General features: G+C 34.2%; 2 protein-coding genes and 1 long non-coding RNA gene across 4 annotated transcripts; 1 reads left to right on the forward strand and 2 right to left on the reverse strand.

Moving 5' to 3' along the window:
- Positions 1 to 2365: 2365 nt before the first annotated feature.
- Positions 2366 to 3944, forward strand: LOC127848918 (uncharacterized). Its single transcript, XR_008034815.1, has 2 exons — positions 2366 to 2454; positions 3390 to 3944. It is a non-coding gene; the product is annotated as an uncharacterized LOC127848918 (long non-coding RNA).
- A 426-nt stretch (positions 3945 to 4370) lies between these two features.
- LOC127848914 (gastrula zinc finger protein XlCGF26.1-like) lies at positions 4371 to 7469 on the reverse strand. 2 transcript variants are annotated; one of them, XR_008034814.1, is made up of 3 exons: positions 7376 to 7469; positions 6421 to 6567; positions 4371 to 5885 (listed from the first exon to the last, which is right to left on the reverse strand). XR_008034814.1 is itself a non-coding variant. In XM_052381607.1 (2 exons), the coding sequence occupies exons 1-2, from the start codon at positions 6561 to 6563 to the stop codon at positions 5609 to 5611; spliced, it is 420 nt and encodes a 139-aa protein (XP_052237567.1). In that variant the 5' UTR covers positions 6564 to 7299; the 3' UTR covers positions 4371 to 5608. The 2 variants fall into 2 exon arrangements, 1 of the variants encoding a protein (XP_052237567.1); XM_052381607.1 differs by lacking the exon at positions 7376 to 7469 and having other exon boundaries at positions 6421 to 7299.
- A 6881-nt stretch (positions 7470 to 14350) lies between these two features.
- LOC127848919 (uncharacterized) lies at positions 14351 to 17312 on the reverse strand. The gene is made up of 3 exons (XM_052381637.1): positions 17161 to 17312; positions 16142 to 16826; positions 14351 to 15893 (listed from the first exon to the last, which is right to left on the reverse strand). The coding sequence occupies exons 1-3, from the start codon at positions 17173 to 17175 to the stop codon at positions 14842 to 14844; spliced, it is 1752 nt and encodes a 583-aa protein (XP_052237597.1). The 5' UTR covers positions 17176 to 17312; the 3' UTR covers positions 14351 to 14841.
- Positions 17313 to 20945: the final 3633 nt, after the last annotated feature.

The raw sequence follows: 20945 nt of genomic DNA on the forward strand, positions 1-20945 counted from the left end.
GGTGCATAATTTGTTATAAACAGGATTATGCCATTATTTCGCTTTCCTGCAAAACCACGACACATAATCGTAAAAACAAACATCATTAATTATTGATCTTTAATATGACAAATGTTATGAGTACCCTATAGAAATTATTCCTAAAAAAATTAAATGAGGATCTATTTTTAAACGATAAAATTTACCTTAAGCAACTTTCAGTAAAATCGAAAGTCTACATCAATATTTGACAGGCTATACCGAAACATGATTATCTTGCAGACATTTTGTATTTTTCACACCCTCCTCCCCACCGAATATTTCTCATCCTGCGTCATCGGTATGAAGAATCAACTAGTGAATTATTCAAATCAAAATTGTCCTCTTTTTTGTTAAGGCAACTGATATTTCATATTACAATAAGAAACATTTTGCCAGATAGCGTTGTATTTAAATATTCTCAATTTGAATTTGATCACCAGTATCATCGAGTACATATAATATGATAGTTCATATCTTATACTGCGCAATCTAAGTGTTTTATTCCACAGAGGGTCATTTTGAGCCAGATAAGAGAAATAACAATGCGTATCAATTATGCCTAAAATAAATACATGTAATAATTTGCGAATTTAAATAATGATTTTAACAATGCAGAGATGCACGGTGGCGTAGAGGTTACATTGACTCCTCTATTTTTCTATCTCGTTCCCGAGACATACTAATTCGAGGGAACGAACGACCGAATAACTCGTGGGAACAAACGACTGACTCACTCCTGAGAACGAGTTAGCTATGTCATAGGAACGACTTATTAAGTCGAATGAACGAGATAGAAAAACGAGGAATGCAAAACTCAATAAATGAGGAGTGCACTGAAAAAAGAGCGGTGCAGTAAATAAATGAGCGGTTCATTAAACAAAAGAAGAGATAACAATAACTTATGCCGTGGGTTGAATGTCAGATCTATACCAAAGCAGAAATGTCATATTATGTAATAATACACTCACATTGCACATTTAATTGTGCATTTCTCTCCCCCCCCCAAAAAAAATAATAAAATAAATAAAAAATATTTGGTTGATTTAGGACCGACTTAAAGACAGGTTGTGAGTTCAAGACAGTTGGTTTCTTGTATAAAAAAACTCCGATTTTTTAACATGTACGACATCATAAATTAAAATCATGGTAATTCCATGAAAGATTAAAATACAGAAATCAAAACTTAACATTTTGGTATATTTAAGAATTGTGCAAGCCTTGTTAGAAACTAAATAAAATGCATTTATTAATATTGTAAAAGTTTCAGAGCCCCATTGCACAACACATCACTAAACCATACGACCGTTCTGGAACTCTAGTTACTAGTGGTTCTCCCCTGAAACCGTTTTTAATGAATTTAAATGAAATAACATCAAATCAATAAAAAATGTTTGACATTTGTCATTAAGAATGTTCTATGCCACGGTGTACGCCTAATGGATATCATAACTATTCAGTACATATTATCTATTCTTATAAAGCAGCGAATATAAAAATAATTATAATACAAGACTTGAACTGTTTTCTTTATATTCATTATGGTGAGAACGTCTGATTAGTGGGTATAAATATCAACCGTGTATTGAGGCTACAGGCAATCCCGACATTTAAGGTCGTCGAGATACAATATAGTTGATATTCATTGAGCACGTTTAGCTGTCTACACAAAACGCAAAAAATACTATTTCAGTGCTCACCTTTTTAATAATTTAAAGTTTTCTTTCCGGTATTGTAATAAAAAAAACTTACAATGACAACACATTTTTAAGTTACAAATCTAGTCATAAGTTTAAGGTATTGGCGTTATGGTTTTGCAATATTTTCAAGTTAAATCTTTTTAAACGCCATACTAATGAAAAACCGATGTGAAGCATACAATTAAAAGCCTATTCTCTAAATACTACAGCTTGACGTTATGACTTATCAAAACTAATACTGCAAATTCCTATAAAATCCTATAAAATACAAACAATTATTAAAATAGAGTTCTGACCACTTTATCCTTCTTATCCATGATAATCAATTTTTGCTGACGAACTACTAGGATTAAGTGTACCTTAAGTTACAAACTACCGGTAACATATATTCTAACTATTCTACAGGTAGAAGTAGAGGAAAAATCGAATATTTTTAACTTTAAATTTAAAGGGAAATAAATTTAATGCGTATAGGTCAGGTATTTACGTAAGAGAGGCAATGCAATATCGACTTATTAATGAAAAACACATTTCATTCGACAATATGGTGCACTGTATGATTGTTGATGACATCTCCACATGCAATCAGGTAGCTCCGTCTGTGGGTATAGAAGTTTGACCAATTATATTGAATTTAGCAATTTGTTTATAAGCACCGGGGATGAACAACTTTTGTCACGTGACCACAAAAGTCAACGCAGGTTGTTGAATTACATCAGGAATCCCGCTCCGTCAGGTAATTTTCATCTTTTTATAGAGAATATGTTAAAATTTCTGGACAATACAAAGCTTATGACATGCTTCATACCTTTTCGCATATTAAGACGCATTGCACTTGTTTCGAAGCTTTGCAGTTTTTAAGAACACTTCGACACAAACTTTAGATTTTCGATGCAAACGCAGTTTGATTTTATATTTTTTTACTTTCCATTCACGAATAAATCATATTTCTAGAAAAATGAGAGCACACGATGCTTAATTTTTGATGATTTATTGTATTTGCGATATAAGTTGTTGTTGTTATATTTAATTTGGGCAGTTCTTGCTATTTCAAAAATTTACAAACGCGGGTTGGTTGAGCAAACGCAGTTTGCTGAAGCTGGATTATGGCAAACGCAGGTTGGTTAAGATTACGGAATCTATATTCTTGCCCTTCTTTCATCAAGGGCGACACACGACACACGAAGCGATACACGATATTTTGCGCGACAGTCGCGGCGACGCGCGATATTTTATTATTCAAATATCGCCCATATTATCCGAATTTCGTGTAACGCGGTCTAATTTCAGACCGCGACACACGACACACGAAGCGATACTCGATATGTACTGTTCAAATCAAATCATCATCAACATCTTCATCATCATCATCTCCATCTTCATCGCCATTATCATCATAAAATAAATCGCGATTCGGAGCGGAGTATTGTAAAATGAAGATCTCAAAAGAATTGAAAAATAATTTGTCGGAATGTTATTTTTCTCATGCTGTTTTGTTAGTTGTCCAAATATATTTAATATTAAATATTATCTTAATATTAAGATTTGGTAGTTAAAGAATGCAATTTGAATGAACACAATTGTATGCATATGTTTTGCTCAGCTGTGAAGATTGAGGGAACAATTTATAGAAGAACTGTGAGAATCATCTCTACAAATATCATGTTTCAGGGACCACGAATTTGACATTCCAAAACGGAAGGAACCTAAACGAAAATTTGACACCGTGTCAACAAGCAGAAACGCTCTCCAGAAGGGAACGTTGGGTGTCCGATGGGAGAGGGCAAGACGAAATGACAGCAAAATGCTTCTAACATCAAAAATGGGAATTGACATTGACCCGTAAAAGGAAATCATAATATCATACGACAGTTTGTAGTTCTTTAAAAGACAGCTGTCATTTTTGATATTCGTTAACCAACGTTACCTATATTGATTCCGTGTAATGCTACTGAATTTGATTTTGTGTTGCTCTTTCTATGTTTATGCATTGAGGAGCTACCAATATTGGGGCCGTATAATATGCTGCCTATATTGACGCTGTGGGATGCTTCATTTAACGAGGCCTACCGGTATATTCAACCTTTTTGGGGGATTTGAAACAACAACAGACATATTGGATCTAACTTTATTTTGTTTGCTGTTATTTGTTTCAAGTTTTAAAATTACAGTTTCTAAAAAATGCCATGTATCTTGTATCTTGTTAATTAAAAAAAAGGTATCTTTCTTTTAGTTGCATAATGATAAATAATGTGGACCTATAAGGAGAGAGGTATCATGAAGCAAATAAAACAATCGATTCCTCTTATTCTGCAAGACATAGTTTTCATTTTAGGTGTATACCATTATCTTTTGATCCGAAACTTTAAATATAATAATAACTATTGACCTTTACATGGGCGCCTTGCAAATCACTAGTGTCTTCATATTGGTCATACAATATAATGTCTTTATGTGTAACGTGAGAATCCTGACAATCTTACAATATGATTGTTGGAGATAATACTTAAAATAAAGCTGAAGGCATACTACATCCATGACAAAGTACACTTCACCGAGATAAGTCTAACTATACTGTGAAAAACATTGAAAAACCCAGCGGTTGAACGCAAACAAGATCAGTGTCTTTAACAACAAAACGAACCAAACATATGCAGATTAATTGTTTTATTGCTGCAAAGAATATCCCGTATCGCAATAATAGCTTATACGCAAAACATTAAACTGGCCTATGTGCAACTTGAGAAGGAATTACAGATTTACATGTAATTGTTGACAATTCGCACAATGATTCCAATGAGACAAAAAGCTAACTCACCAAAAATATATTTTAATCATATTGATTCGAAATAGATAAACAAAAATCGCAGATTACAAATGAGTCTCGCTCTGTGAAAAGGGGGTTTAATGCATGTGCGTAAGGTGTCGTCACATATTAGCCTGTGCATTCCGTACAGGCTAATTAGGGACAAACCTTTCCGATAAACTCGATTTTTGCTCAGAAGAGACTTTCTTTTAACAAAACATATCATAAAAGCGGAAAGTGCCGTCCCTGATTAGCCTATGTGGACTGCACTTTACGCACATGCATTAAACCCCCTTTTCACAGAGCGCGGCTCAAATGTATATTCCAGCGGATATGGTGAGATCAACAATAATCACAGATAATCAACATAAATTACAATGATTTTGAAAAGATCAACAATAATCACAGATAATCAACATAAATTACAATGATTTCGAAAAGATCAACAATAATCACAGATAATCAACATAAATTACAATGATTTCGAAAAGATCAACAATAATCACAGATAATCAACATAAATTACAATGATTTTGATAAGATCAACAATAATCACTGGTTATATAAATCACAATTAATCGGTTGAGATCAACAATAATCACAGATAATCAACATAAATCACAATGATTTTGATAAGATCAACAATAATCACAGATAATATAAATCACTATTAATAGGTTAAGATAAAAAATTCAAAGATAATCAACATAAATTACAATTATTTTGATAAGATCAACAATAATCACAGATAATCAATATAAATCACAATTCATGGGCTGAGATCAACAGTAATCACAGATGAGCAATAATGAACACAATAATTTGTATGAGATCAACCATTATCATAATCATTTTAAATTAGAATGATAAATATTACAACAATAATCTTATTAAAAACAGGAATATCAAACAAAACAACACAAGATAAACGATATGAAACACAATGTTTAAGACGCAAAAACACGCGTAATACTATATATTATTGTATGACAGTCTGTATTTTCAATAATTAAGAAAATAACCACGGCACATTGGTAAGAATTAAAAATAATTCTTGGTCTTATCATCGTCATGCAACAGATGACTAGGCCCGGTGCTTTGCAGATCTGTGCTTTGATAGACTACTGCGGTGCCTGTACCTCTTTTCACACATATCACAAGCAAAGTTTTTCTCTCCATTGTGGGTGGCAAGGTGGGCCTGAAGGTCAATTTTCTCCCGGAGCGTTGCATTGCAAATTGAGCAGGTAAATTGCTTTGCAGCAACCTCCCTCCGGACGTGACGATTCAGGTCATCTTTGGTTGAAAACTTTTTGCCGCATTGTTCACAGGGGAACGGCTTTTCAACACCATGAATGCTGCATCTATATAACAAAAACAAATGGAACTGTTGAATTATTATTCAATACAGAAAAATACACACAGAATATTATCCATAACAATGTGGAACTTAACAAAATGATGGTCGTCAGAAGCGCTCCAGATAAGGCGCGTTAACGCGTATTTACGCATTTCAAAATCCAAAATACGCATTAAATAATATGTTTAAGGGTCCAATTACATACGTGAAGTATCGGAACGCGTACATTCTGGATTTATACGGTGTAAATTCCAATTGTTCAGTGACAATTTGCATTGAAATTTATCTGGACAATTATGGTCGTTAAAAACTAAATACTATAATGAGCACACCAATATGCACCACACTAGTAATAATGTGTTAAGTGTTTTAAAGCCGGCTTTTTTCGAAAACACCATTCAAAACATTTTAAATAGTGCTTTGCAACTAGGTTATAAAAACATACTTTCGCTCAGAATGCAATGACCTATGTTGAATTGTATCTTGATTTTTAAACCGACAGAACCTAGCATTGTACAAAAAACAAAAAAAATACAAACCTGTGTCTGTTGAACGCCTGTTTTGTGTAAAATGTTTTTCCACAACAGGCGAATCGTCCAGTCCCTCTGTGGCGCTTATCATGAAGCTTTAACCCCCACTTCGATTTAAATGTCTTTCCACAGATTTCACACACGAGCGTCATGTTTCTGTAATGAAAGAATTACTTTTTGTTAAAATATATTTCTAAAATGTTTTTATAAAGTTTTAAAGACTACACCAAAAGAGATATGAAACGCAAGTGATTGGATGTGACACACTATCTGCTATTCTTTTCGTCACAGTTCAATAAACATGCGTGTTTACTAATGCACGGGATTTTCGTGAGTTTTGGCGCGTTTAGCGTCATTCGAGGTCCGCTTAAAGGAGGCAACGCACGTTGTGGTTCAATATACTTGTAACAGTACTTAATGTGTTGATAAGCATATTTCCGCTCTGTTTAAATGTCCTCAATTGAAGTTCCGTAGTCATATATTGTGTTGAATAGTTAATATTTTCGTATTTGTAACCATATCATATTTTAGAAGACTTTCAAAAATGTGTACAGTGTGCGTTTCATTATCCTTTGAATATTCTCGCAACCTGCGTTTGCCATTTCCTATTGCTCAAGAAATACCAACCTGCGTTTGCAAAACAAAACAAAACAAAAAAATAAGATATTTTTCAATTTGCACCGCTATTTTTGTCATGAATCTTATTAAATATATTAAAATGAAGTGTAAAATCATACTAATTCAGTCGTTAAACCAATATTGTTGAAAGAAAATCATCAACACCACATAAACAAACAGCGTTTGCAATGCATTTCAGAATTTTGTGTCGAAGTGTTCTCGGAAAGTGGAAACAGTAAAGGCAATGGAATCATTTCAAATAAAAGTTTATTTAGTATACTGTGTCATAGGCTATCACTTGTTAAAAACTGAAATTTTGATTATATGAAAAAACAACAAAACTTACCTTAATGTACAAGATTACAATCTGTTTCTGCAACCGGCGTTGACTTTTGCGGTCACGTGACAAAAGTTGTTCATCCCCGGTGGTAAGGCTGAGAACAAACAATGTACTCTTTGTATACAACTTCTCCAGACAAAAGTCACCAATAGTGAAACCCAAGTTGATCCATATAAAGTACAATTCAGACAACTATATATATTCCCAAATTGTCAATAATTAAATTATTATCAATATGTTTGCAAAGACAAATATTTATCGGTTTATAACTGAGTGACAATTGTTTACTGTTTTACTTACTTCGTCGTTGAATTCGGTAAGTGTGCGTTATTACAAGTAAATATTCACTCTAATGACCTTCATTCAAAACTATATTCATACAAAATTAAAAAACGAGGAACAATGCTAAATGATAAAAATAAGCTGGAGCAATTATTTGTTATTTACAAATTATCAACATTGAAAAGCTTTGTACAATATAACAACGGAAATATGCATTTGTAAAGTGTTTGATATGTAAATCTATTTCTTTTTTCTTCATATATTAACACGTACTTTTAAGGAACCTTAAATTGAAACAGACGATCTTATAAATATCCTTTTATTATTTTTAATTCTTGGTAATCGTCAATACAGCTACATTGTATACAATATAATGTGACTTCATATTGACAAACAAGTTGAGGTCTCCATAAGTTCGTTTTTCCCATTCGACTAAAAGTTGACTTCCTCAACATATTCTCTTTTTCGCGCGACCAGATGTAATTACGTTGCCTTACGCGTTTATTTCTATCCTTAAGCCTAAAACCATCATCGTGTCAACGCTAGTTATATGAAACGAAAAATACGTTATATACACTTTTTTTAAACGTGTTCAAGGTCCACATGTTGTATCAAAAGCTCTATCAATATTTGAGCAGCTCAATCAATAACAATTTGTGTTCGCAGATTTTTCACGAGAAAATCGGATATTTACTTCTTCCGTCTAATTACAAGGTTAGATAAGCAAAGATTCCTATTGCATGACGTCCGATAATTCCGCGCTTACCAAAAGCATTCAGTAAACGGGGCAATAGTGGTTCAGCTAAGCATCGAAAGGGATATGTTCAAGTTGTTTTCAAAAATACTATATCGGTTTTGTGCAATCATGCAAAAGGAAATAGTGATCGTTAAAATGATATCATACACAGTAATGAAAAGCTATTATAAATAACGACTGATATTAAGGCCGATTTGAAAACTATTACATATTGATTACTTCAAAGCAAAACGATCGTATGTTTTCTACATCATTATTTGATATTTATGTATGCTGCAAACATGATTATCGTGCAGAAATTACATTTGCTAAACACACACACACTTTAACGTTTGCTTAATATAATTTCACATCGGTATCAATCATTAACATGCGAGGTATATTCAATAATTTCTTTGTTAATACTTTGTTTATAATTTGTTTCTTTATACACGATCATGATATCTGTGATTAATTTTGTGATTACTATTACACTTTATATTTGTATACCATTTTAACGAAGCCTCCTTATTATTTTCTATTTAAACCTGTTTGATTGAGGGCAAAGAGCACCAAGTCCGTATATGACATGGTCTTCCATAAATGACTAGGCTTCATTATTGCACAATGGTTTATTGTCGAGGTAGATCCTGTAGAGACGTAACACAATAATAATGCACCAAATGCACACAAGCTCTATGGTATTACAAATCTTATATCAGCATAAAACTTGCGTTATATAGGTACATTTTGCTATTTTTACATTAAGTGTTTTGTACCTTTGAGAGGCACATTTTTGCAATTATAATCTTATATTTGTACATACATCAAGCTTGATTTAGAAAACATGACATGCCGCATAGCGATAAAGCGAGCAAGCGTCACCGTCTTATTGCATTCCGGAATGTTTATCCATTCCGAATTCGGTATGTTCTAACAATTGTAGAAAGCTCACAGACTAACACTGTCATACAAGTATGCTCATCTGTTTTATGTTAAAGATTTACTATTGTGACCATGAGACTAATGATTGTCATTCAAGTCTCTGGAAATCGGCTCGGTGAAGCTAAAGGAGTATAAAGAAGATGTATTATGTTTAGATATATACGTTTGTAGAATAACAGAAGACGCCTTTGATTGGTAATGTGATATCGCCCCATCGGTGCAAAAGGGTACCATGTGCCTTCTTATATCAATGTCATATGGTACCATTTTGCACCGATGGGGTGATATAGACCTTGTATTCTGTGTACACAATCTTATGAGAAACTGGACCATTCAAAACAAAAAACAGACACAACAACAAAATCAACACTTAAAACACACCAAACAAAAATACACTAAAATCATCACATTGACATAATATAAACAATAAAGACAATAAAATCATGTATGTGTGGTCTGATACTCAATATTGCAAAAGCAAGAGGTATCACTGCTTCGAGTGAATTTTAACTCGTGCTGTTCGAGACTAGTGAGAGTCCTAACAGGAACTGTTTTTCAATTTTAATATAGTAAGTAAATAAAAGAAGTGAAATCTCTGGGTTATTTACGGAATGAAACCAAGGCACGTAATGACCTCGGTCCTATTAATTTTAAGTACACGGCATCGTTGTTGGTGTTTTATAAGCTAAGTGTACTCAGCAGTTACTGAAATGTACAGGTATTGTATTTCATATGTTAGATGTGCTAATCCTAATACCATATTACCACCATAGACTGTTTGCATAGCCTATTGGTCATGGCACTGTATAGATCATAACACTGAGTAAGTCACAATTGGTTTTTTGTTCACACAGTTAAAACGGTCACATATACCTAGTTTATATTTTGAAAAAAAATTGTTTTATGCAAACGTTGAATATTATGGTGGACATAAGCCACACATTCTAGAATTGCACGATGTTGAATATAGGCACTGGGACCAATATCAAGCATTGGTGATGAAACACTATGGAATAATGTACTTCTAAAGTTTGTCCTTTTTTTGCTTGACAAACTGAAAACCGCTTTCGTCAAATTAATACTTAATTAAAACTTACGTCCTAGCTTTAAAATTGTACTGTCACACCTTCAAACTTGATAAACAAATAGAGGCATTAATTTGCAGAAAGACACGCAAATAACCATTTCCTTTTTTAAAAAGTGGTATAAAATAATGCATTATTTATCTTTAGATCATTAAAATGTAAGTCATATAATGTGTACGAAATGATTTGACACGTATCACGGCACCTGTTGTTGATGTTCTTCCAGATGTGTTAAATCCAGATTTAATTTTAGAGTCCGGCTTCGGGCCTTTTTTTGAACTGTAGTTTCTTATTCTTAAATTTAACTTTTATTTAGTGATGAACACTCATGATTTGCCTGCAGATGGGTTTAAAAAAAATATCGCATCGAGCTTTTAAACTGAAAACATGTCTGGAATCAAAATCGGGATGATTTTGAGGATGTAAGGCCTTGAATATCTCAGTTAGTATATCGTTACCTATAAGCGATACCATGTTTTTTATAGGGAAAAATAGTCAACGTATTTAGGATGTTCTATGAAAAGCAACATCGGATTGAACTATTTTCAATGATTTGATTGTATTGTGTTCTTGAAGCAAAGACGAATAAAACTCGTAAAAATAAGTGAAAGTACCAAACTATTTCTACGTGCTTGAATGACATCGATATAGACGATATTTCATATTAATTTTAATATTTGATTTAACAGGATTGTGAGTGCTTTTAGATACCAAATGCAAGTTTCATGTCATAATAATTTACATAAAAAGCTTATAAAATTTCCATCTACTATATTGTTACTACATATATACTTGTTCCAATGAGACTCTTTAGTAAACAAGACGGATTCAATATATTTGTTAAGTTACTATTTACCATTGCTATCCATGTTTGTTTGTTAATGATGGCACCCTAAAGTTTTTTTAGTCTCGGTCAATCTTGTACACAAGCAGGAGCGAACCACTGTCTGAAAACTGGTCACTTCGCAAATATGAAAATAAACCAAGCACATTTCCAGAATGGTTGAGGGTGTGACTTCTGAGAAATCAGGAACATTAAAATCAAATGAGTTGCGGCAACATGCTTTAGTATTGATTATATCAAGGGAAAACATAAGAATTCTGTGTGTTTCCGAGCCTTTTTTAGCCAGTCTCGACAACAAACTGCCACTTTCCTGCAGACGCAAGATGCCTGGAAACCATGTTTTTACATAGGTAACTTACCCAGTACTAAACAGCAATGGAGAAAATTGGGGGTCAAAAATTAAGGTTTTGTGTAATAGTTCAATGTCCGTACGACCTTTCAAATTTCCAACAGAAATACTGACCGGAGCCAGCATTACACCTGTTTTCGAATTGCATTAATTCGTCTTCCTGTATACAGCTATAGTTACGATACCAATGTTTTGGTATCTTACAAACATCCAAGAACAATCACCACAACTCAAACCTGACATTCATTATTATTTAGACACTCAAAATGGTGCTTACTTGAGCAATGTTTTCTTTATTTAGAAATTTGCATTGGTGGCTAAAAAGTGTGGTGTGCAGCCTTAATAAGGTTACACTATAAAAATTAAAGGGGCCTTTTCATGTTTGGGTAAATTGAAAAAATTGAAAAAAGTTGTTTCAGATTCGCAAATTTGCATTTTAGTTATGAAATTTGTGATGAAACAGTAATACTGAACATTTACCTTGCCCTAAAACAGCCATTATATGCATCTTTTGACGACTTAAAAACCTAAAAATTATAAAGCGTTCCAACGCGAAACAAATGAATAATCTGGAATGTTCTGTTGTTGTCGTTATATTTTGTAAAAGGAGGATTGCTTATATTAAGTATAAAATACATCTTTCAGCGTTTATGGAAGAATGGCCGAGTGGTCTAAGTGGTAGACTTTTTACTCCAAGACTCCATGGATCAGTGGTTCGATTCCTGCTGAGGGTTACTTTTTTTTCCTTTTTTAAATGTTGTTCTAGATCTTTTTCTGGCCCCTTCAAAATCCTTTTGTAATTTAACGTTTAAACTTCAAATTTGGTTAATTTTATTTTGCAAATATGGACACCAAAGCATACCTTTCTTACAATGCATTTGAGATTAATGCATTTCAGGTATGACATTTCATAAGGAGAAAAAAACCGGCTTTCATTATTTCGATGAAACCCGCATTCGCGCACGTTCTTCATTGTAGATTCCAATATCAAAACATAACAGTCCTTTCTTAGCAAACAATACTGCTTTTCATGCACACAAATGAGAATGTAATACCTTATAGTAAATCAAGATTATTTTTTAGAAAGTATTCCTTTGCCTCTCTCAATCAATAAGTGTACTGTAACATTACGGCGAGACGTATAAAGAACAAGGACGATTCTGATGCCTTCGACCAGAAGACAGTTTAAATACACTTTCGTACATGATTTATGATTGGTATGTGTTGTTAAACGGTAAATACACTTGATTTAAATATAAACAATTTACATTAATAAACTTAACAACAATAACATTTACACACAAGCATCATCGGACTTAACATAAACTACAGTTCAAGCAAGCATGTTTATCAATTATGATTATACTAAACAAATATTTAGGAAGATAAATCAGTGTTACAAAAAGACTCCATAAGTTCCCACGAATAAGTATACAAGTTTGAAAAGTTGTTGAAAAAAGGCAGCTATTTCGCATACATTAAATTGTAGGAGCCATGATGGTTTACACGGCCGTCAGGCTTGTAAATTGATATTTAAGGAACAATTCTAATTTCATTAATTACCCAAACATAGACAACACCATGGACAGCTCTTTGATAGAAATACGCGCATTTTGATGGAGACCATACACTTTACAAATTATAAATTTAACTATGTAGCTAATAGAGCAGTATTCAGTCACATATGTTTCTAATAACTGTCAATTTTACTTCAAATGCCTAAAAATAGATTTGATTCATTTTGAACATCCATTATTCACTCTGCAAAACTATATCGGATTCTTCAGATTAAACAATATAATTCGACACTGCTAAGCCAACCCGCTCTTTATCAGCAAGCGTTTATGAACATATGAACTGCAATTTGCAAATGTGAGATTAACTTTACATGTAATTGTTTTTATGAATACGGAATTTTCAGTTCAATTTTAGGTTAAGAACAGGTCTTAGCTGCTTACGTGGAAATTTACTGATCAGTTACACTATTGTTATTAAAAGTCATATGCATTAGAAGTGACATAATATTGTGCGCACGTTCTCCGGTGTTCAGATAATTGATACGTGTGTTACACACGAATAGCTTTAAAAGTATATTGTTGTTTCGAGATATCCTGAGCAAAGCCGGAATAAAGTTATCATTCATAACATATTTTACTACATGCATGACTTGAGCATGACTCAAGAACGATCTTCATCGAAAGCACACACATGAAGAAAAGCAAACATTGAAGCAGCATGAAATACCGAAACATCAATACATCAATTTAACACACGGTTTAGCTGAATTCCAATGGTCCTTTTGAAAAACGCGCTACATCTAACATGCTGGTCATCAAACTATTTAGTTGAAAGCATGAAACCCATGATTGGTATATCAGATGAGCTAATTGAATTAATGATCGTTATTGCCAGCTAATAATGCAGGAAAATTGATGTTTTGGGCTTTTTATCTGACCAAAGATCGAACTAAAAAGCCTTTCGACTGCGTCTGTGGTACAATATTTGATTTACATATTACAAGACTTATATGTTCCAATGACAAATGAAAGATAGAGTGATTATATATAATTTTGGTATCAATAACACTTGTTTGAAAACTTTGTTATAACTTGCGTGTTTCGGACGACGGCCCTGACCATAGTTTGTTCCTCAACACAAAATATATGTTTTTCTTTTTGCCCCTTATAAATTATTTGCACTTGTTATTTTATTTAAACGTGAATTTCGTGAAAAAAAACATGTAGCCTGTTTTCCTGTCTATTCGTCCACCTAAGAGGTTGAACGCGCGCATGCGCCTTACATGTTGATATGGATGAATGAAACTATTACACAAAGTTCAAGCAATATCTTATCTATAAGTTTAAACAACAAAAACTTGTCGATAACTTCGGTAACACAACTTATTTACTTACGAAAAGGTTGCTGTCGACAAATCAGAATCATCCAAACGTTTCCTATGTATTCGTTCACATCATTCGATGACGTCACGCGCACACAATTTGAGGCCTCGGAAGGGGAAACACAGATCGGTGAATTGCACTATGACTGAGACATAAAAGATGAGCCCTTTCGCCACGAGAATATATTACATATGCCGTCCGAAATTATATTTCCTGTCATTAATCATAAAATAAACACAAATAACAACTGTAGAAATAAGATACACATCTAAACAACAATAAACTTTGTAATATTAACAACAACAAAAAGATAAAGTTTGTCTTTCGAAGTTTAAATTATGCAGTGCATGCACCGAAAAGCATCTCCCCTCCTCAAGACTCTTTTCTTGTCACAGAAAGCAAGGTGAACCCAATGTCCGCACTCATCACACTGTGCCCAGTTTACTATTTTAATAAACGAATTTTCGTCAGCTCTGCGAGGATAAAAAAGTCCACATACGCAGCAGACCTCGCTTTCCCCTTCTGAATCAGTTGAGTTGTCGCTGTCATTTATGTGAATGTCATTTACGTGAATGACATTTAACCCACTTGTAGAGGGCTGTGGACTTTTTGTGAGCTGCGGAAACGCTGGGGTCACGTCAACCTTTTGGGAGGAATACAAGTCTACTTCTTCAATGTACTGCTCGCTCGTGATTTCTTTACCACCAGGGTTTGGTTTAGAAAGTTTTTTTCTCTTATTCATGCAGTTACATTTCTTATTTGTTTGCACAGTTGTTTTATTTTTTTCTGCGTCTGCCTTTTTTTGTAGATAAGCATCGATTGCCTCTTTTCCTGAACAAAGTGCATTTATCTTTTGAAGCGGTGTCTCGTCTCTAAATGCTTCACACGGGTATAATTGGTTCTGTGAAATTGCTGTCTTGTCAAGTGGGTATATTCCTGTTTTCTTAAAGGCAGACACAATGTTCCACGGACTCATAGCCTTTAGATACGCTTGACAGGCGATGGCAGCTATATCGTACTTAGTTACGATTTTACCCATGTTTGTTTTCATGTACGCGGAACATTCGCTGTAATAAAACCGCTTGAATGGCCCGAACACTGCGACATCAAGAGGTTGTAAAACATGTGAAGTGTGCGCCGGCAATACAAATATGTGTATGTTGTTGGTAAGCGCCCATTGGATCAACTCGGATGATGTATGAGTTGTATGCCCATCAAGTATAAGTAGGACGGGTTGGTTCTCGTGGTCCCGTTTTACATGTTTTAGAAAATGGATTTTTAGGTAATCCTGAAAAACTGTTGTCGTTGACCACCCGGAATCGTACATAGCATAACCGGCCCCAGCAGATGCACCTTGCATTAAGTCTTCGTTGAATCTTTTACCTGTTAAATTATAACATATTATTTAGATTTAAGTCCGAAACATATCGGTAGTATTGATCGAAAAAGACGTAATATCATTTGGTCACTATCAATTTATCGTTTTAAATGAGATTACATATTGAGTTTCTCTTTCTTTCACAGTGTTTTTTTACTTATAAAGTCATGTTCGTAATAAAAATAGTTTGACGTAAAATTGTATAAACTATGGTTAATGGCAAAGATATTCGATATTCGTTTTTATACCTCACCTTTAAAAACAAAGTAGGGAGGTATGTTGCTTCCAGCTGCGTTGGCACATGCTATGAGGGTCGTCGTTGTTGATCGTGGGGACGTTACTGAATGTGGTTTTTCATTGGAAGGGGCAATAATATTTGGCGGTCTGTGCTCTGGACTTATGCCAGTCTCGTCCATATTAAATATCAGGTCTGGCCTGTTTTCAAGATGTAGGGTGTCAATGGTATTCTTAAGATTGTGAAAGTATGTCTGAACGGCCTCTGGGGTTGTATTTTTCGCTCTGTTGGAATCCAGAGCAGATGGCTTTAGTGTTGAAAGCCTTTCTCTCCAACGTCCCAAGAAACCATAAAGCCAACAGTTACTTAGGGGTTTGTCTCTTTTCCTTCTTCCAAGCTTGAACGCCAGTTCGCCGGCAAGTTTTTTCATTTCCATATTTGAATACCCGTATCCCAATCTTGCACATTGTTCCGCATGTTCTACCAGCCCCAGTTCCTCTTCTGTCTCAAGTACGGTTTCCCTCGCAAAATCTTCAGGATCAACCTTGCCAGAGACTCTGTCCCTCAATGTCTGGTAGGGGACACCATATTCCCTCGCCGCCTTGCGCAGAGACGATCTATGATTCTTTACTTCATAGTAAGCCTTTAGAATGTTATCTTTTGTATAGTTTCTATACTTGCCATGATATCTGGATGGAGTGGGCTTTTGAACGAAAGAAATTATTAGGAATTATTGGGCTCAACAATTGTAGAATTTGCAAAAAGATAAACGCCATAACGTTAATTGAAAATTAATTGACTACGGACATCGCAGTAACCCCATTGCGGGCCTCAATATTTGAGCTAAAGCATCTGTGTGACTTGATAAAATTACGTCATTTGATCCGGGCAATCCTAACAGCCTTGCAGACGGAAAGACAAATGTAAACACGGAGAAAAAATGTGAATTATATGCATATTTCATTTAAAGGATGACTGTTTTGGGCGAAAGGTTGGTTTATATTTTGAAAAATAGTTAAATTGAATAGATTACTTACGTTTTTAGTTCGCATTTTTCACATATCTGGGGAGCAAAATATCTCCTGTCAAAACTTGTATAGAAACCGGGCACGCGCGACCGTTCGGATTGCGGCAAATTTCGCGTGAAGATTGTTCACGAATAGATAGGGCTGAACGAATAGATAGGAAAGAAGGCTATTTGAAAAAAAAAATAAATAAATAAATAAAACAAGACTAATCAAATTCTTGTCCATTTTCTGAATTTTGTATTCTATATAGACAGTCGACTTAGCAAAATGTTGCCAGTCGACTGAATGTAGACGGTCGTGTAAATGGTATAGCATGTAGTCAGTCGACTGAAAGTAGATTAGTTTAAACATATTTATTTCAAACAAGTTGACATTATTTATACATATAATATCATACACAATACTCATACTTTCATGTTCGAAAAGGATTAGAACGAAAGACACAGTCTTATATGGTTCTTCTCCCTTGCTATATGAAACGTTACATGTTTACGGACATAATTGGCTATGTAAGGCTAAGTGAACAATATGTTGATACAAAGAAGCTCTATTTATAGAATTATACTTGCTTAATAAAATTAATATGTTGACATATTTGAGAAATGTACGAAATAAAGAGAAAGATTAGGAAAGGAAAGAAAGAAGATATTTGTGAAGACTTGTTGAGTTCGAGCGAGAAAGAAAAAGAATTATGTGAATCGTTCTGTAGCATAGTTACATATCAAATCGCTAACTATTTATAATAAATTTGTGAACTGCATCAGCTATTTTAGTAATTTGGTTAAGTAGTCGCGTGATGCGTCTCCATATAGAATAGTTTCGATGCATGGGGCAGAATACATTGATATTGTGTTAATGAGTTCATCACGAATGTGTATATACTGATTGCATTCAAGGAAGTAGTGTGACGTAGTTTCGTGAAGTCCACATTGACATAGAGGCGATGTGATTATGTTGCGTCTGAACAGATGAGCATTAAGAGTGCTACACTCCGTTCTTAAGCGCGTATGTAACATTTGAAAGCGCCTTTCGCCATATGAAAATAAAGGATTTGAGATCGGGCGATCACTGTTAATTAGTCTTTTGAAAGAATGGAGCGTTTCAGCATTTTTGATGTCGTCGGGGAGACGATTCCATTCGGATACAGTAGATGGTAAGAAAGGACTTGAATATAATGATGTTCTAGCTTGAATTGTTTGTAAATGTGATGAATTTCTTAGAGAGTAATTGTTACGTGAACCCACTGTTGGAGGCAAGATAGATTGCATATAGTTTGGGACATTGGTGGAATTCATTTTATACATTAATATTAATTTGTGTTTGCATCTGCGTTGGCTGATGGTTTCCCACCCTAGCTTATTTAAAAGGTCTTCAATTGAGACTAGACGTGTGCATCCAGATGTTATTCGCGCTGCTTCAGTATGGATTTTATCAAGTTCATCTTTTTCATATTGTGTACAATTATCAAAAACAGTGTCAGAATATTCAAGAATTGGTCTTATAAAAGAAAAGTATATTTTCTCGAGAGTTTTTCTATCGAGAATAGTTTTTAGACGACGCATTATATGGACTCGTTTCCATGCTTTTTCTTTTACATACGATATATGTGCATGCCAAGTACAGTCATTTGAAATCAAAACACCTAAATGTTTATGGACGGCAACGATCGGTATATTAATATTATGCATTGTTAATGGCGGATGAGATGGTTTGTTTATTTTTCTAGATATTAGCATTGATTCGGATTTAGAGGGGTTGAAGCTTACTAACCATTTATCTGCCCACATAGAGATTTTATCAATATCTGATTGTAAAATGGTTGCAGTTTCGTTTGGTGAGTTAACGACCATAACAAGACTGGTATCATCTGCGAACAAGTGGATTTGTGCTTGTATATCAGTTATAATATCATTTATGTACACTAGAAACATGAGAGGGCCTAAAATAGAACCTTGAGGGACGCCGGCACTTATTTCAATAAGATTCGAGTGCGCTCCTGGTAACATTACTTTTTGTTTGCGATCGGACAGATAGTTGGACAAAAATATAATAAATTTCCTCGGATGCCTGCTTGTTGAAGTTTGAATAATACACCTTTGTGCCAGACTCTGTCGAAAGCTTTACTTATATCAAAAAATACAACTCTAACATCGAGACCATTGTCTAGCGCTCTGCAAAAGGTATTATAGATATATGTTAGTTGGTTAACAATCGAATCACCAGGCACGAAACCAGATTGAGTGGGAGCAAACAATGAATTAGCATTCAAGAAATTAAAAATGTGTTTGTGTACTATTCTCTCAAAGACCTTCTCAGTAGTATTAAGGAGTGAAATAGGTCGGTAGTTTGACGTTAAGGCTGGATCACCCTTTTTGAAAACCGGGCACACATTTGCAATTTTCCAACAAGCAGGCATTTTGCAGGAGTGTAGACAAGAATTAAACAAATCACACAGTGGATGACTTAATTTATACATTGCCTCTTTGAGAATGCGATTATCTATTCCATCAGGAACAGAAGCTTTTCCAATCTTAAGGCATTTTATTGAGTCAATGACTTTCTCCTGAGTGATGTGAATAGAATGAAGAATATTATCATTTACATTGTGTATAGATGGGAGATTGTGATTTCGTTCATCAACGGAGCACTGGCTTGCGAAATACTTGTTTAACATATCAGCTTTACATGCGTCATCCGCTTCAAAGGTACTTGTTTGATCATCGTAAAGAGGAGGAATTGAATTGTTTGTGCTAGACGGGATAAATGTTCGGAGCGTTTTCCACCAGTCTTTAGCGCAAAGTTCAGAGGATTTAATTTTTTCCGTAGATTGAATGTAGATTGTCGAATGAACGGTATAGCATGCTTTTAGTCGACTGAATAACATGTAGTCAGTTGACTGAATGTTGACAGACAACTTAATGTGGGCGCTACAGTCGATAGTTCAGTGATGTGGCAATATATGTATGGAACATGCACGCTTTACACTTACAATTGTCAGTACGAATATCCAAAACTGAATGACCATCAAGATCTACAATACTTGCTCGTGAAAACTTATGAAAGCCTCTAAGCGTTAAATGTATTGCGATCTGGTATATTTATTATCTTCTTATTTAAAAATTAAAATAAAAACAATACATGGATTAAGTCAAATGCATCGTAAACTTGTCATCATATTCAGAATGAAACACTGCTTTTCGGCAACTTCCCATGATACTGCATGTTTGTTATTGTATTTTCACATAAATTACATAAAACTTCTTTAATAAGTATACATCAAGTTGTTTTAAAACGCATGCATTTTGCAGGATTTTAGGTAATGTTTTCTTTTATATGAAAGTATTATGCTGTAGATGTGAGAGTATTGCATGGCACCAATAGCTGATGCAGCTTATGGTTCTGGTTTGGCTGTAAAGGAATAAATTTACATGAACTCTTACAGTCAACACACCACATAACGAATCGAATAGGACAACATTACAAAATGTATTTTTCATTATTTTCTCATGCTAGTTACTATTGTTTGATTTTGTAAGCAAGTCCTTATTACTTCGTTTAAAAATATGAAGGAAATATTTTTAATTTGTGATAACATGTGTTCTAATACAAAGAGAACAAACACCTCATTTTGACTCGTGTAAATGCTAGCTGAATCCACTCATATTGTTCTAGCATGTTGGTGGATTTGAAGACAGTCGTCAACCATCTGCAATCTTAATGATACTGAAGACGAATATCGTTTGTTTCTTAAGCGTCCCATATATTTATCCATATTCGAAAATAATATATTCCAA

The sequence above is a fragment of the Dreissena polymorpha genome, chromosome 1 (assembly GCF_020536995.1).
Source record: "Dreissena polymorpha isolate Duluth1 chromosome 1, UMN_Dpol_1.0, whole genome shotgun sequence".
Taxonomy (NCBI): domain Eukaryota; kingdom Metazoa; phylum Mollusca; class Bivalvia; order Myida; family Dreissenidae; genus Dreissena; species Dreissena polymorpha.

Bases quoted from the DNA above. Each gene is read 5' to 3' on its own strand.
- LOC127848914 (XM_052381607.1), bottom strand. From the start codon at position 6,563: ATGACGCTCGTGTGTGAAATCTGTGGAAAGACATTTAAATCGAAGTGG. The intron at 5,886-6,420 runs GTTTGTATTTTT...TTTGTTATATAG, and splicing joins CAGGCGTTCAACAGACACAG to ATGCAGCATTCATGGTGTTG.
- LOC127848919 (XM_052381637.1), bottom strand. The intron at 15,894-16,141 runs GTGAGGTATAAA...ATAATTTAACAG, and splicing joins TCCCTACTTTGTTTTTAAAG to GTAAAAGATTCAACGAAGAC.